Below are 17,914 nucleotides of genomic sequence, written 5' to 3'. Positions count from 1 at the left end.
TCTCCCCAGAGGACGGGTGGGGACGGGTGGGGGCAGGGGGCATTTTTTTTAGCACTTTTCTTCCCACGTACCGCCTCTATCTTGGCAACGAACGAATTAAAGACCGCCGTAAGGGTGTCCATAGGGACTGTGCAGTCCGCAGGTGACCCGGTTGCAATTGCCTGGATTTCGGGGGAAAAAACACCAGTTTCTGAAGCCATGCTGACCCTACCCTGTCTGCCACTCAAAGGGGACTTAGGACAGTGACAGTCCCACCCTCCTGCTGCCGCTGGCTGAGGGGCTCTAACCCGCTGGACTCACCACCCTGGGCCGTTCCGCACTGTATTACCGCAATGCCTGGTGATCCCCAGTGCTCCCAGATGCAGAGATTGCAGAAAACTGTGTCGGTGGCAGGCCGGTCGCACGATGTGTGAACGATCAAACCCACATGTTCAGAACACAGGATAACCTTCCCATTGCCCTGTGATAACCAAACAGGAAGTAGAGGGTCCAGGGGCAGCTGCTAGAGCACAAAAACGTGGTCTGGCTACAAGAAAATGGCCGCCGGTGCTCACAATAGGGAATCACCAGGAAAATGGTCGACTGAAGCCAGCCTGACCTTTGCCCATACTTAAAATGGCCGCCGAACCGCACTCTGAGGGAATAGAGAGAACATGTGGCAGGCACCGCGCTGCACCAACACAGGGGTATGACTACCCAGGCATCCAGCGAGACTAAGCTTCAGGACCCGGGCACCAAGCACAGCTAAAAACCCCAGGTGAAAGCCCAGACACACACACACACCGCTCAGCACATGTACAGGGAAGGAGGGAGTTAGGGACTGGGGAGAGAAGAGAGGGGGTGAGGGGGCCCCCGAATCGACCTCCCAGGGAATGCCTAGCTGCTCCACCCTGCCAGGCAGGGAGACCTGCATTTACCAGTCCTGAAGCTAGGAGACATTCCATTGTAGATCTACTCCTGATCAGTACAGGGAAGACTACTGGCCTTGGCATACTGTGACACAGACATCAGTAGCCCGGTCATATGTACACCCTGGAGCATAAAGCTCACTGACCACCTCTGGAGCTGACGTATGTCATGGCCTGCCGAGCCTTAGCTGCGACCTGCACACGCTCGCTGGTCGGACTGGGGAGACTACAAGGATAAGTGAACCAGCCTGTCACCGAGCCGGCTGTTGATAGAAGATCACAGGATCATTCATCTTACGCAAAAAGCCAAGCTTCTGCATAAAAAAAAAACACGGACCTATGGGCCCGCAGGGTTCCTAGGTCTATCTCCTTCGCTAGGCAAGAAAAAAACTCGCTAGGCAAGTTCTGCCTGAGCAGGCTGTGGGGTTGTGCCCTAGGGACCGCCCCATGGGCGGAACTAAAAGTTCTGAAGTGTTGTATTACAACTTGCCTAGTATCTCCAGTGATAGGGCTAACAATCCATTTAGTTACAGAGAGGAGCTGTGTCGGTCGGTGAATATAAGAGAAACATTTTTTTTCCTCAGTTTAGGCAAATATATATTCTTCCACATATTCTTGGTAAAGGTTATAGCGTCTACAAAATAGGGGATAGTTTTATGGCATTTTTATTTGCTAGTAATGGCGGCGATCTGCGATTTTTATCGGGACTGCGACATTATGGCGGACGCATCGGACAATTTTGACACATTTTTGGGGCCATTGCCATTTTTGATTGATTACTGTAAAAATGTCACTGGCAGGGAAGGGGTTAACACTAGGGGCAATCAAGGGGTTAATTGTGTTTTCTCGTGTGTGTTCTAACTGAAGGGGGAGGTGACTGTGTAGGGGAAGAGAAAGATCGCTGTTCATACTCTGTATGAACAGACGACCTGTCACTTCTCCCCTCTGAGAACTGGAAACTGTGTTTACACACACACACACAGATCCCGGTTCTCCGAGTGATCACGGGAGATCGGCCTTCATCACAACCACCGGGCACTCGCATTGGCTCTGTGGGTGAGCAGGGGCCACATGCGCGCCCCTAGTGTATGCAACGTCACTTTGCCCAGCCGTGCCATTCTTCCACAGTACAACTGTGGCATCTGATCGGCAAGTGGTTAAAAGTGTTTTTTTGTATTCACTGTAAAATCCTTTTCTCTTATATTCACCGACCGACACAGCTCCTCTCTTAGCCATTGGGTTTTATACCTTACCGCTAGGAGAATACTAGGCAAAGTTGTAATACAACAATCAGAACTCTCAGTTCCGCCCATGGGGGCGGTCCCTTAGGTATCAACCCTCCTGCCTGCTAGCAGAACTCAGTTTTATTTTGCCTAGTGAAGGAGAAAGACCTAGGAACCCTGCGGGCCCATAGGTCCGTGGTTTTTTTTTTAGGCAGAAGCTTGGCTTTTTGTGCAAGATGAATGATCCTGTGATCTTCTATCAACAGCCAGCTGGGCGACAGGCTGGTTCACTTATCCTTATAGTCTCCCCAGTCCAGCTATCGAGCGAGTGCAGGTCGCAGCTACGGCTCAGCAGGCCATGACATACCTCAGCTCCAGAGGTGGTCGGTGAGCTTTTATGCTCCGAAGCGTACATATGACCGGGCTACTGCTGTCTGCGTCACAGTATGCCGAGGCCAGTAGCTACCCTGTACTGATCAGAAGTATATCTACAATGGAATGTCTCCCAGCTCTTCAGGACTGGTAAGTACAGCTCTCCTTGTTCTGACGGGGCTGAGCAGCTTGGCATTCCCTGGGAGGTTGATTCGGGGGCCCCCTCACCTCCCTATCTTCTCTCCCCTCCCCCCTTCAGGGGGGAATGCTGCATATGGCTGCTGAGCGGTGTGTGTGTGTGTGCCTATATAGGAGCTCTCATCTGACATGGGGGGCTGGCTGAATGGCGGTGGTCCTGGGACCTGTATGGTATGCCCCTGGAAAGTGCCTGTGAGGGTCTGCTGGGAATGGTGTAACGCTGTGGCTTTGCAGTTTTTTTTTTATATCTACCTCATGGCGATGTTTGGCGGCCGTTTTAGGTGTGGGCAGAGCAGGCTGACTGTCTGGGCTTCAGCGGCCATTTTCTATGTGATTCCTATTCAAGGCACTTGCGGCCATTTTCTGGAAGCCTGAACATATTTCAGTGTTCCCTGACAGCAGCATGGCTCATGTGCTCTCACAGCCTTTTTTCCCTGTGTTTCCCGTCTGTGTACAGGACGCTGAGCGACCAATTTATGGAAGCCTGAGCATTTTTTTCTGATCGTTTTAGCGATCGTTCCAGCAGTTATCACAAACTCAGTTTTTGGTTTCCTCTGCATCTGGGCGCACTCAAGGACTACAGGCACCACTTGTGGACAGCGCAGAACTCCCCAGGGTGGTGAGTCCGGTGGGTATGAGCCCCTCAGTCAGTGGCAGCAGGGAGGGTGGGACTGTCACTGTCTTAAGTCCCCTTCGGGTGGCAGACAGGATAGGGTCAGCATGGCTCAGAAACGAGTGTTTCTTCCCGCAAAGTCCAGGCAAAGGCAACCGGGTCACCTGCAGACTGCGCCGGGCCCATGGACACCCTGATGGCGGTCCTCAACTCGTTCTGGTCAGGAAGTGGGTAAAACCTTCTGGGGCTGAAGTGGTTAAAGCCCATCCACAGAGAGGCTGCATATGTGCGTACGGCTGGAGGGAAGAAGTTAACTTGAATGGCTAGTGGTCCTGTCCTGGATACAGCTTCTCAAATGTTTAGCACTGGTAACCTACAAGCAGTGAGTTGCAGCTCAGGCCTTTTTGCCAAGGAGGTCCACTCCCTGTGAACCTTTGACACCTTCTGTATCTGTCACAGAAATTTCCATCATCCCGCTTTCGGTTTGTGGGGTGCGTGGGTGATGTTATTCTAGTATGGTTTCTGATTCTCATGTGGACTTTCAGACCTTTTCAGCCTACCACTCTATGTTTTGGGGCCTGAACTCTAGGCAAGACAATCAAAGGGTTTCCTTGAACCAAAATGTTCCAGGCACATTGTGTAATTCACTGGCCAGCAATGGCACGATTCCTTCCCCCCCACCCTGAGAGGACTTATATAAAGGGGCTATCCTAATACTTGTGGCTTCGGGCTGATTCCCCAAAATAGTTACCTTTTTTCGTCAGGGGCTTCTTCTGTGGGTCAGTATTTTGATCAGATCTCCATTGGATATTTCCTGAGCTCTGCAGGACCTTCATCTCTGAAAAGTTTTGAGAACTCTCCATGTGATAGGTTAAGTGACCTGGTCCTTATGCTGGACAGTGCAAAATATACCATCTCTGCCTGCACAGAGACGAGACATTGCCCTCAAGGATCCACTCAATGGGTGGTTTCCCTATTGAGTGGTGAGAATTCAGCACTTAAGTGCATCTCCTTTCCTGCAGTATGGTGGATGGTCCTGTGCTGTAACCCTAGACAGTCAAAAGGGAGAACATACTGGACCACCTGTAGGGGATAGTGCTATTCTGGATGCTTTCATATGAGTTAACCATCAAGGGATACAGACTTCTGTGACTGAACTGTGGCCTTTTTCAGAAGACCCTTATGCATCCTTCCACTTTCCTGTCCCTGCATTAGGCAATATTTTCATAGTAGTTTGAGTAAGGTTCAATCAAGTGCACAGCGGTCCTATTTCCCGGCTGGAGGAAGACACCCTAGGGGCTGCATGGTCCCCTTCCTTTTAAACCTTAAGCCATCGAGACAAGCTCACCCACACCGCGCCCTGCTGGAGAGGTTACAGGAATTGGCCAATTTAACTCAAGAGATTATGGTGCAAAATCAGCTCCCGCTGCTGTTTTATATCATAAATATTTGAGGCCTCTATGCTAATCACAGGCTCCTATATATATATAAAAGTGTGATGTTGATGTGAAAATCGCCCTATCTGCCTAGAGAAGTTCTTCTTTATTTGTCTTCTCTGTCTCCCTGCACATTTTTCTTAGGATACTCCCATGAAGGAATAAAATTGATAAAGCTCCTGAGGAAGCGTTGGTAATAACGCGAAACATGTAGAGCGCCAGAGTATATCCAAGATCGGTTCTGTAATTAATACCCTGTCTATTGTAACCCCCCCTTTTTTTTGTATATTAAGCATTAATGTACATTTGTTTACCCTTTGGGTGTATATACCTGATGGAAATAGATATGGACATCCGTTTCTGAAGTCCTGTGTCTCTTACTGTAAATCTCATTATTTGTCTCCATTGACAATGGCTAGGTAGAGGCGGGGTTAGACAGGGGCTCTCTTACATTTCTGTTTGCCAGGGGCCCAGCTTACTGTAGGAAGCAGTATAACTGAACTGTTTTTGAATGAGTGTCCCTCAATGGACTTGAAAAAAATAATTTTATCATAAATGTAATTTTTTTTTAAAACATAATTTTCACCTATAGGTTTAGCTCCAGTTGAACATAAAAACAATGACCAACACCCTGAACCTATTTGCTAATGATTCAACATGTCATTTTATTTGAGGCTTGAATAATGAGACTTAAACAGAAGATCCATTTATTGAAGGATGTATCAACATCCAATGCCTTTAGAGAAGTAATCAGGACAGAATATCTAGCCAAATCCCATTTATTACAAATTGAGTTGCCCAGTCTGCTGGCAATAAGTCAAAGATTGATCCTTACTGCAGCAGGGGTGTAGATTGGGGCTAACAAGGAAATTCTCTATGAAACTGCAGCAGTACAAAAAAAAAAAGTGCAAATCAGCATTTCAGACCAAAAAAATAATAAAAGTAAAGATTTAACATATGACAAATGTTTCCTCCAGCCCTAGTCATACATTGCACAGTGAGTACGGGTTATGTTAAAGTGGAGGTAACAAAACATCAAGAAAAATCTAAATAATCTCAACTATTAAAATTGTAAATATATATTTATAAATTGAACTCTTCAAAGTCATGGCATAAAAGAAAAGAACATTGTTTTGAACCATTTAAAAAGAAAGAAAAAAAAAAAAAAGTATAACTCCTTTAAAGGGTTTCTCCATAGCTTTGCAAATCTCTGGCAGCTTACACTAGTTAAAAAATAAAAATAAAATGTATCCACCAGTAACCATTTTCATGGTATATTTGACAGAATTCCTTGCAACCTTTGACACCAGTAAGCAATTAAATGGGCATATGAACATCAGGACAACATAGCTCTTGAGAGCTCCAGCTATACAATGTTGGTTCTGCAAACCTGAAAGATTTGGGGCAAGGCAGAGGGAATGAAATGTGAGATAATTGGGGCAGGAAGGCAATTTTTTTTTACCCAAATTGATCTGACAAAAGGTCAGCCTGTGATGGGCTTCAACCACCTTAGCAAATAACCTCATTTGCAATGCAATAAAGTTATTGATTTTTTTTGTTGTTAATTCAAATAATAAATGTTATACTTCCCTGCTTTGTGCAATGGTGTAGCCCTGAGCCGCCTCTTCTGTGTTTGCCCCATAACAAGCTGCTTGCGGGGAAGGGGGGGGAGAGCAACTTTGCCCCGCCCCCTGCTACCTCTTCATTGGATTTTATTAACAGCAGCAAGAGCCAATAGCTCCCGTTGCCATGAACAAAGCCTGTGTTCTGGTGGGGGGCCCGTCCCCTTGTTAGAACACAATAGAACAGCAGGGGAGATCCTTGTACTAACATTGGATTATTAGTAGAACAGCTCCAACCAAAGCAGTCAGTTTTGTTTTTTGTTCAGCCCAGCAGGCTATGCTTTACTGAAAGTGCAGCACAAGTGGACACAGCACATCCATGCTTGAAATAAGTGTATATAGCACAATGCAGGAAAAAAAAAAAAAGTTTTCCTATACAGTTAAGTATTTGTGTGGCTACAGTGAAAAATGTAATATTGCACAGGGGTTTTAATATTACTGTAAGTCACTGAGTCAGGATAAGCAAACAGTTGGTCAAGTTACACTTGTTTTAGGTCAGTGGTTTTTAAAGTGTCAAAACGGACATTATCAAAAGTGAGATCAGTTTCCTACTTGCACATTCCTCTTTTCACAGAAGGGCGAAACCCTGTGCTCAAAGTCAGTCCTTGTTCAGAAGAGTGCTGGTTGCAGAATAAAACCAAAGTCCATGTTATTGTGAGCATCTGTACACAAGCATGCGCACACTCCACTAGGCTCAGAATTCCAGGGGTGTTTGAAAACAGTCAGAACCAGAAGGCGACCCTTTACCAGCCAGTGTAAATAAAGGGTTAGTCCACTTTAAAAAAAAAAAAAAAAAATTTCTACAGTGAAACTAAAAATATTACATTTAGGGTGAGCTAACTCCAAGCAAACAGAAGATACCATCCTCCGATTCATCTACTGCATACCATCTCGGTAGCAGTAACTTGGACACAGACGGTGAATAGATGCCGCTTCAGAAAACAGCACTTTCCTTTCACTTTGTGACTAACAGAACGGTTTAGATCAGTATACCATACTCCTGTAGAAGCATAACGTGCATTTCAATTTGTTCACACCAAAACACACAGAACGCATGCACATTGACATGCGTTTTAATGCATTTCTAAATAAAAAAAAAATAATCTGTACAATCCATATGAAGGGTCAAAATGTTTTATAGTACTAGGACAGTGGTCTCCAAACTACAGCCCATTGATTGCGTCTACCTGGCCCTTGGGGCACCATTTTTAGTCCATTGATACAAACAATGAGGTGCAATTCCTCCCAATGACACTAATGATGGAACACTATTTCTCCCAATGACAACAAAGATGGGGCATAGTTTATTCTCACTGATGTTAGGACATTTTCTACTCACAGTCCAGACCTTAAATCTGAAGAACAGTTAACTGACCCTTTGTTTTGAATGTTTGGAAGCCCCTGTACTAGGATAAGCGTGTTGCAGTAACATGCGCTGAAGTGCGTTGCATAAGAAAAAGCTGGCATGCTGAATTTTTATGCATTACACATATATGGTGTGAACTGGGCACATGGAAAAATAGAGGTTTTCTTTGTGTCTCTGCATTGAGCAACACACCTTAATGTACATGGTGTGCATAAGCCCTACTAAATAGCCCAGTTTTTGACTAGTAGCTAATTATTGCATGTGTTTATGTTACAAGCCACCGACACCTACTGGTCTACTTGTGACTGAACCATCAAATGTGGTACAAAGTAATGGAATGGAATGTCTTGGGGCTCACAGGAGATTGAGTTCAGGCAACAAATGGACATACAATAGCTGTCTTAAAGTGCTTGTACAGTGAGGGGGGGGGGGGGGGAGTATTTGATCCCCTGCTGGTTTTGCAAGTTTGCCCACTGACAAAAAAATAACCAGTCTATAATGTCAAAAAAGTTATAAATTGATCTGCATGAGTGGAATAAGGAAAAGGGAGTGCTCCTAATCTCAGCTTGTTACCGGTATAAAAGAGACCTGTCCACAGAAGCAATTAATCAGATTCCAATATCTCCACCATGGCCAAGACCAAAGAGCTGTCCAAGAAGGTCAGGGACAAGATTGTAGATCTACACAAGGCTGGAATGTGCTGCAAGACCAATCGCCAAGCAGCTTGGTGAGAAAGGGTGACAACACTTGGTGTGATTGTTCACAAATGCAAGAAACACAAAATCTCACCCCCTGGAGTTTCAATGATCATGAGAATGGTGAGGAATTAGCCCAGAACTATACGGGAGAATCTTGTCAATGATCTCAAGCCAGCTGGAACCATAGTCACCAAGAAAACAATTGGTAACACACTACGACGTGAAGAAATGAAATTCTGCAGAGCCCACAAGGTCCCCCTGCTCAAGAAAGCACATGTACAGGCCCGTTTGAAGTTTGCTAATGAACATCTGAATAATTCAGAGGAGAACTGGGTGAAAGTGCTGTGGTCAGATGAGACCAAATTTGAGCTCTGTGGCATAAACGCAACTCGCCGTGTTTGGAGGAGGAGTGCTGTCTGTGACCCCAAGAACACCATCAAACATGGGAGGTGGAAACAATATGCTTTGGAGGTGTTTTTTTTTGCCAAGGGGACAGGTCAACTTCACCGCATCAAAGAGTGATGGACGGGGCCCATGTGTCGTCAAATCTTGGGAAAGAACCATGCTATTTGCACCCGATTTTCATGGTGAATAAGTGTTATACACCAATAAATACAATATTTATTAGAGGAAGAGTACTATTTATTCTAAAATGCATATTCTCTTTACCTGGAGGCAGCAGTTTGACATTTTCTGACATGGTCAGTCACATGAACTTTCCAAACATTTTTTTCTGGTAGAGAAAGCTTCCAGAGTTTAAGTGGAGAGCTTTCATATAAGGAATCCGCCACATATCTGGCAAGTACTATCTTATGTCTCTCGATGTAGTCTTGGTCAAATTTACTATATTTGCTAGGAAGTCGCTCTGCTTCTGTGATGCCAGTATTACAATTTAACCCCAAGAAGTCACCCAACAATCTCCTAAAGTACTGCAAATGGCTATTATAAAAAAGGACTGCTTCAAAAGATACTATAATCAAGCATTGTGTTATGGCCAACATGTTATCTAAAGCCCACAAAAGGAGGACATCACCAGAGATGAGCATCATTTCCTGCTACCAGCCAAAACCTTTATAGAAAAAAAAGTTATGTTCCAACAACGACTCCAAAAAAAACAAAAAACAAACAGACACAGGTAAATAGCTTTTCGCTTTGTATATTTAGGTTTTCATTTGCGTTCTCCTTAAGAGCAGACATATACCAACATACAGTAAAGATATGTCAACAGCCTGACTGCAGTATAAAAATAGCCTAGGAGGTGAAAAACATTTTTGCTTAAAAAAGTGCAGCTCCATGGATCCCTTGATGACAGTAAAGCGGACACACTGATCACGTTGCTTCTGCAAAAAGCGGTAGGTGGACAGAAGTTCAGCCAAAGATAGCCAAATAAGAATTCTGCTTGAACAATGTGCCCTCATCGTGCGTGCCGAGGCAATGATCACATGACTGCCTGCACGAGGGATCCCGGAGTGCTGCTTTCTTAAGCAAAAGTAAGCATTTCAATACTTCTGTTTATATCTCTGTTACAGCAAGATGGCTAACATAGCTTTGACATCAGAGTATAGGTCTGCTTTAAGCATCGTGTACAAGGACATTCAAATAAAATGTATCTGTGATGATAGAGGCATTCTACATAAGATAATTTAAAAGCATGGAAGAAAAAGAAAAAAAACATCACAGCAGTTCCAGCATTGTTACTATAGAGGCTTTCTTCCATAAGAAGTTAATCAAACATGATCAGTAAACTCCTAGAGAGAGTACAGGCAATAAACCATCAGTCTACACTGGACACCCCCCCATAGGGAAAGCCTTATGGCAATGCCAAATCCAGGAGAACAGCAGGAATGTCATGTCCAATGGTTACTCCATGCCTGATGAACAACTAAATAAGCACTTGTCAAATTAGAAATATTAAATAAAAAGGTGTTCCCCATTTTGCCTGAAGCAAACCATCCAGATACATACAGTGAAGTCAGTCGCTCTGATCAAATCATCTTCTTAACATACAGCATTAGTTCTTTAGAAACTAGGGGGCAACGCTGGGTTTAAACACCCAATGGTGGCTGCATTGTGTTTTAAACAAAAAAGTACCGATCACTTTGCAGTACAAAGTGTCATGCTGGCAAGGGGTAGGGAAACGGTTATGAAGTTTCAGCATTTTTTAGGTGTAAAGTTTAGCAGTATTAGCTGTGGAAATTGTATATGAAATTTGCACTTGGGAGGCTGGTATGAGGAAGGCGGGAACTACACCTAAAATTTGAATAGAATGAGAGAAATTTGGCTTAGACTCTTTCCTTTGCATTTCCCGCTAGCTTTCTATATGCATCTGATCATCCCTTCTGAGCAGCTTCTGAGAACGCCAGTGCCAGCAGATGTAAGCCACACTCTCAGAACCACTATAGTTACATGCACACAAAAAGGAGTGGTGCTGAACTTCACGCATACACCAAAATGTTCTTAACTGGAAAGCCATATCTATCCCTTTCCAACCTCTATCCATGCATCATTCAAAGCAAAAACTATCCATGTGCGAAGCCTCGGACAAAGCAATAATGCTTAGCCTGAATATTCTAGGCAATAATATTACACTGTCGCCATTAAATAAATATTAAAAAAAAGTTCCCTGCTAAAGAAAATCAATGCTACATACCTGTCAGGAAGCAGGTGAACCCTAACTTTGCTCACTTTCAGGAGCATCTGCAATGGCGACTGAAGAAACTACAAACGACACACTAATGCAAACATCAGATGATGTGCGGTTCCATCCATTGGCCCCCTACATTGCTACAGGACATGGTAAACACAGCACACAACAGGTTTTTAGGTATCCAATGCACCCAGAAGTGTAGCTCTGCAAGAGGACATCAGTATGGCTCCCCACCCAACTGACAGGTAAATATTACTGCTCTTTTGCAGAGACTTCCTTTTAATATTAGTTTTAAGTAACAATGACACTTTCAGCTTTACCACCCAAGGACCAGTATGCAGCCAGGAAGAGAAAGGCAGCTCATATCCAAGGCTTTACACATGGGTCTTTTTTTGTTTTTACAGGCTGTTACAGTATGCTGCTAAGTGACCGGTTCACTATAAAATCTGAGTGTATAGAGTCATCTGTTCCACTTCAGCACTGATCTGTGCACATACACTCAGCAGGAACTCCGAGATACCACTCTGTGCAACTGAACAGCAAGTACATCTTTAGAAAGAAAAGGTGCACTGCCATTGTTTAAAAACATTGATGCTTATGTGGATAAAAAGGCATTGTTACAATGGCTCAAAACTGTTTTTTTTGTTTTTTTTTGTAGGTTTAATTTTTACATAAGAAAGTCAAAAAGAAGGTGACAGTTTTTTTTAACTGGAGAATGGCTTGCCGGTTTCTTCCTTTCCTTTGTACCTCCGTTTCCCGTGTGTGAAGGGGATGTATCTGTATTTAATCATGTGCTACAAGACAAAAAAAAACAGGGGTTTTTGAGTTTAACAATAAAATCTAATCAATTTTTTTTTTTCTGGGTGTGTACTGGGGAGCTTGCTCTTTACTTCACAAAAAGTAATGTCTCTAAAGCAGGGGAGCCCAACCTTTTGAAGAGCGGGGGCCACTTGGTAGCTGGTTGAGGGCTACAATGAGTGGAGCAGAAGGATGACAATTCCATATCCACTGTGCATATACAGAGCTGACACAGATATAACCCACTCTACTCTATCGGCCCTTGGATCCCATCTGCCCAGATAGAAGGGGACAGATCCGAGTGGAGAAAAGTGGGGTGTAAACAGCCACAAGCCTGTTTACATCTGCGGCTCAATAGAGGTGAACGTAGGGTCAGACAGATAGTGTCAATGGGGCCTAAGGCTGTTTTCACACTGATGCACTGTAGTTTACCAATACAGAGGGCGCAGACAAATTCACTTGTGGCTTTCCGGCAGGTTAGCTGTACTTTGCCATAGACTTCTATTATATCCTGCGGGTGTGGTGCACTTTCTGAAAGTGCACTAAACTCGCAGGTAATAACAGAAGTCTATGGCTCAGTGCAGATAACCCACAGGTGTTCTACGCTGCACCTCCGAATCAATTTGAAAGCAACCCAGTAACAACCGCAGAACAGATATGGCCATATATACACACTGCGATTTAAGTAATCAACGTACCTTTAACAACAGTTTTCCATTCAGGCATCGCTGGCTGTTGTGCCAGGCAGATCGCATTTTGTGTCACTCCACCTGTGATATGGGTTGGTCCTATGCAGAAAGCATCAGCTTATGTGGCTCTGCAGCTGCTTGCTTCCTCTACCAGTGTTTTTTTTTTTTTTTTTTTTAAACAGAAGCTTTACCAGTGGATTTATTCACAACACTGATACTCTGGGATGGCGGGTTGGCAACCCACAATCTGGGCTTGCCAACCCGCCATCACAGAGCAGGAGGTCGCGGGCCACATCAGAGGGCACTGCGGGGCACTGGTTGGGTACCCCTGCTCTAAAGTAAAGGAAAATCAAATACACGGTTCACCTTGGTACAGGTGTCCAAACTGGAAGACTTCTTCTCACCAACTGTTCCATTCTATTCAAGTGACACATCACCAGAACAAATATAGGAGGTCCCAGACAGCAGTTAAAAAAATTATAGCATTTGTAACCCTTACCTGCCATCAAAAAAAATAAAAAATAAAAATAGGAAGAAAAGGGGAAAAAAATAAAAATAAAAATATAAAAAGGAACTATACACCATTAAATACATTTTAAAATGTAAAAATCTGGCATGGAAACAAGCAGAGACAGGCACCACAAGATTCCTGCAATTACCTTTGTTAATCAAGAAAACCCTTCTCTGCTCATCTGTCAGAGCAGAAGCCTAGCCGACTCCAGGATTGCTTTTTTTGGGTGCATTTAACCCTTTCTTCGGCAGCTAGCCGAAGAAAATGACAGTAAAGCGCCGCCAAAACTAGCAGCGCTTTACTGGTAAATGCCAAGCTGCAACATATTACATTTTTGGTTTTGGGTTTATTACTGCTTAAAAACTTACCTTTATTTGTCTCTTCATGGTTATGCAGAAGAGCATGATAAAATACATGACAAGGATAGGCCAAAATACAGGGACATTGAACGCATCAAAGAAAGTGCACACCATGGCAACGACGATTCCTTTAGTGGCGGAGTGCCTAGAAAGCATACAAAAAAAGTATTGTGTCATGTGCCTTGCATACATTTTTATTTGATAATCCTATAAACTGACATCCTCTAGTGGTGACCTCTCATAAGAAAAAGCATGCGCTTTCCCCTGAACGGCCGCTTATCTACAGCGTCACCCGCTGCTGATATCTTCTATCCTTATGCACCTTTACGAAAACAATAGTTCCCTGTAACCACCCGCATATCAGAGCAATTAGACAGCAGAATATTACCCTAATGCATGCAGACTGCACCATGAGGGGGATGATGGATTTGAAATGAAAAGATGAAAAAGAAAAAAGCGTAGATCTATCCTTTTACTGCAAGAGATCTGAATGAGTAAGCAGAGTGCTATAAAGAGCAGATGTGGACAAAAGCCCCTACATAATCTAAACAGTAAAAGCAGACGGGGGTCTCAATAGACAAATCCGGTTTACAGGTTACCAGGTACTGATAAGCTGGGGTAGTTCATCCTGCTGCTAAGAGAGACCCCGTTACTAAACCTTTTAACAACAATCTTCTCATAAGACAACATGTGCACCCAATAGTTTATGTATGTTATTTACTTGTAACACTTTCCTTGTGTGGACATCCAAAAGCCCGAGACTTTAATTTTATATAAAAGGTAGTGATGGGTTCTCTTCACAACCACTCTGGTCACTGATAACGCAAACCAGAGGCTCCAAAAAATGGCTTGAAGGACTCACTTTTCAGGAGGAGATGCCTATTTTGCATCTTAAAGTGGATGTAAACCCTCACATATACTCATTGAAGTGAACAGCCTCAGATGATGCAGAGAAATGAAAAAAAAAAAAAAAAAAAATCCCCCTACGCAAGTTTTACATGTATATCTGCAGTCTTCAGCTTTATATACGGTTTAGAATGTGAACATCATGTTAGGAGATTTTCTCTTCCTGGTTAAACCAAGGGTGCACCGAAAGGGTTTTTTGGTGCCGAAACCGAAAAATTAAAAATACACTAGGCCGAAAATAGATACAAGAAACGACTGATACTGAAACGTAAAAAAAAATTTTTTTGTACAGGACATGGTCAGAGACCGGGGGCGCGGCACACGACATGGTCAGAGACCGGGGGCGCGGCACACGACATGGTCAGAGACCGGGGGCGCGGCACACAACATGGTCAGAGACCGGGGGCGCGGCACACAACATGGTCAGAGACCGGGGGCGCGGCACACAACATGGTCAGAGACCGGGGGCGCGGCACACAACATGGTCAGAGACCGGGGGCGCGGCACACAACATGGTCAGAGACCGGGGGCGCGGCACACGACATGGTCAGAGACCGGGGGCGCGGCACACGACATGGTCAGAGACCGGGGGCGCGGCACACGACATGGTCAGAGACCGGGGGCATGGTACAGGAGATCAATGCAGCCTCACCAGTGCCCATTAGATGCAGCCAGCCAGTGTCTCCAGTGCAGCCTGTGTCCCCAGTGCAGCCTGTAGCCTGTGAAGGGAAGAGAGGAGAGCCGCCGCTGCCGCCTGGTTGATTAGAGCGCTGGGAACATAACAGCTTTCATTTCAATAGATGTGTGTTCCCTGCCGCGCGCCGTCACATACAGCTCCTCCTCTTCGTCCGGGCACTTTGACAGATTACCCATCCAATCCTGTGTCCAAAGTTCCCCGGACAAGGGAGAGGGGCTGTATGCGACGGCACGCGGCAAGGAACAAATGAAAGCTGTGATGTTCCTGCTGCTCTAATCAACCAGGCGGCAGCTCTCCTGCGCTATAGGACACCCCCATTATGGGTGGCACCAGGGGTGGAGGGCGGAGCCCCACCCAGGCCTGCCCCATTATCAGGCGTTTTGCTCTTTCGGCATATTGCCGTATAGCCCATTTACTTTCGGTGCATCCCTAGTTAAAACTACAGTGAAGCCTGGGCATACAGCCAAGACAGCCAAATGGAGGAGAGGCACACACCCCCTCTCCTCATAGGTAGAGGCTTTCAGAGCGGATTGTTGAATAGTTCAGCCCTCACAAAACTCAGGCTGTTTTTATCATATGCGACGGAGAACTTGCCAGAAGTTACCATGCCGATAACAGAAGAACGAAGCAGGAGACAACTACGGGATATAGTGCTTTGAAGAGAGCTAAGACAACACTGCAGCTCATTTCATTAATCAGGTTTACATCCACTTTAAATTATGGTGGGTTTTTAGTCAGTCTTACTAATATTTTGGAAGTTTATACATTTTACATTTATTAAATTAGATATTTGTTTTACCAATAAACATCTACAATGTGTGTTCCTGCTTCAGGCTGTGACATGCCAGGTGGCCTTGCTAAGAAAGCCACGCACTAGATCTGCAACTTATTTGCTTTTGCAGGCTGGAGACCTAGAAGACATGCTCTCTACTAGAACTGAAGAAAGGGAATGTGACCCTCATTCATTCATTCATTCATGACTCATTCAGCTAGGTGTGTGTAATTGGAGCTCCTGGTCAGTACAGCATACAAGCTATATAGAATACTTCACTTCCAACTGACAAAAATTTAGAAAAAAACGTTTTTTTTTCTGAAATGTATACTTAAAAGGGGCACTCCAGCCGGAATTATTTTATTATTTATTTATTTTTTTACACACACTGTAGCTGCTGACCTTTAATAAAGGACACTTACCTGTCCAGCAAGCCTGCAATGTCGGCCGGCTGAGGCCGATCCATCCATCGGATCGGCTGCTGGCGCCTCCATCTTAATGAAGGGAAACAGGCAGTGGAGCCTTGCGGCTTCACTGCCCGTTTCCTACTGTGCATGCACAAGTTGCACAGTGCTTTGTGGATGGCCTCATTGTTTTCTGGAACACACACATGTCCCAGAAGGCAACGAGCCACTCACCAAAGAGGAGGAAGCGCCACAGAATAGGAAGAGGCAGATTAGGAAGACTGCCAAGCAACAGTGGTTTCAGGTAAGTTTTTTTTTTTTTTTTTTTAAGAATATTTACATTTTTTATTTTAGGGTGGCCCTCCACTTTAACCACTTTAATACAGGGCACTTCCTCCCTTCCTGCCCAGGCCAATTTTCAGCGCATTTTAAATGACAATTCATTGTCATGCAACGCTGTACCTAAACAAAATATTTATCATTTTGATCCCACAAATAGAGCTTTTTGGTGGTATTTGATCACCCCTGGAGTTTTTATTTTTTGCTTTGTTTCCCTTATAACATTTTGTAAATAAATGTACTCCTTCACCGATGGGCACTGATGAGGCTGCACTGACAGGCACGCATGATGAGACACCAATATGCAGCACTGATAGGTGACATGGATGGGCACTGATGAGGCTGCACTGACAGGCACGCATGATGAGACACCAATATGCAGCACTGATAGGTGACATGGATGGGCACTGAAAGGCCCCACTGATGGGCACTAATATGCAGCTCAGATAGGCGACATTGAAAGGCTGCACTGGCAATCATTACTGATGGGCACAGATTGGCAACCCTGGTGGTCATACCTGGTGGAAACAGGTGGGCATCCAGTGATAATCAGCACAGACACCCCCTGACAGGAGAGCAGCCAATAAACATCTCTTCCTATTTACGCTTTGGCACAGCTGATCACATGGTAAAGCGCCTACATGAGAGGCTCTTTACCGAGATTGGTGGTTGCTGTGCGTCAGACTGACAAACGACTGACCGTGCCTTATGCTGCGGGATGTCTTATGACCACTTTGCACATGTCATTCTGCTATATGGCGGTCAGGAAGTGGTTAAAAGAAGAACTTCACCTTTCATAACATGTTACTCCCAAATTCAGAGTAACAACTACCAAATGCACCCCACCCCCAATGGTGCAATGCTTTACAGGCTCCCAAAATATAAAATAAATGCATGTATTTTTACCAACTTAAAATATATATATATATTATATATATATATATATATATATATATATATATATATATATATATATATATATATATATATAAATAAATAAAAAAGAAAAAACACACACACACACACACAATTTTTTTTGCTAGAAAATTACATAGAACCCCCAAACATTATATGTTTTTTTTAGCAGAGACCCTAGAGAATAGAATGGAGGTCATTGGCACAGTTTCGTGCTTTAAAAAAATAAAAAATAAAACCACACACACACACACACACACACACACACACACAACGTAAAGTTAGCAAATTTTAGTTACGCCGAGTAAATAGATACCCAACATTTCACACTTTAAAATTGCACACGCTCGTGGAAGGTTGCCAAACTTTGGTACTTAAAAATCACCATATGCGACATTTTAAAAATGTTTACTTGTTACATATTTTGAGTTACAGAGGTGG

General features: G+C 44.2%; 1 protein-coding gene across 3 annotated transcripts in view; it reads right to left on the bottom strand.

Moving 5' to 3' along the window:
* Positions 1 to 5,513: 5,513 nt before the first annotated feature.
* The window catches only part of RER1 (retention in endoplasmic reticulum sorting receptor 1), a 51,854-nt gene continuing 39,453 nt past the window's right edge, over positions 5,514 to 17,914 (bottom strand). For all 3 annotated transcript variants that reach the window (XM_077457668.1, XM_077457669.1, XM_077457670.1), the window contains exons 6-7: positions 13,450 to 13,585; positions 5,514 to 11,877 (exon numbers count right to left, since the gene is read on the bottom strand). In XM_077457668.1, the coding sequence (XP_077313794.1) occupies positions 11,788 to 11,877; positions 13,450 to 13,585 (226 nt within the window). In that variant the 3' untranslated portion in view covers positions 5,514 to 11,787. The remainder of the gene's footprint in view (positions 11,878 to 13,449; positions 13,586 to 17,914) is intronic.

Source organism: Lithobates pipiens, unplaced genomic scaffold, assembly GCF_037356315.1.
Source record: "Lithobates pipiens isolate NorthernLeopardFrog02 unplaced genomic scaffold, aLitPip1_a1.2 Scaffold_27, whole genome shotgun sequence".
NCBI classification, from domain to species: Eukaryota; Metazoa; Chordata; class Amphibia; order Anura; family Ranidae; genus Lithobates; species Lithobates pipiens.
This window is presented reverse-complemented; position numbering and strand designations above follow the sequence as displayed.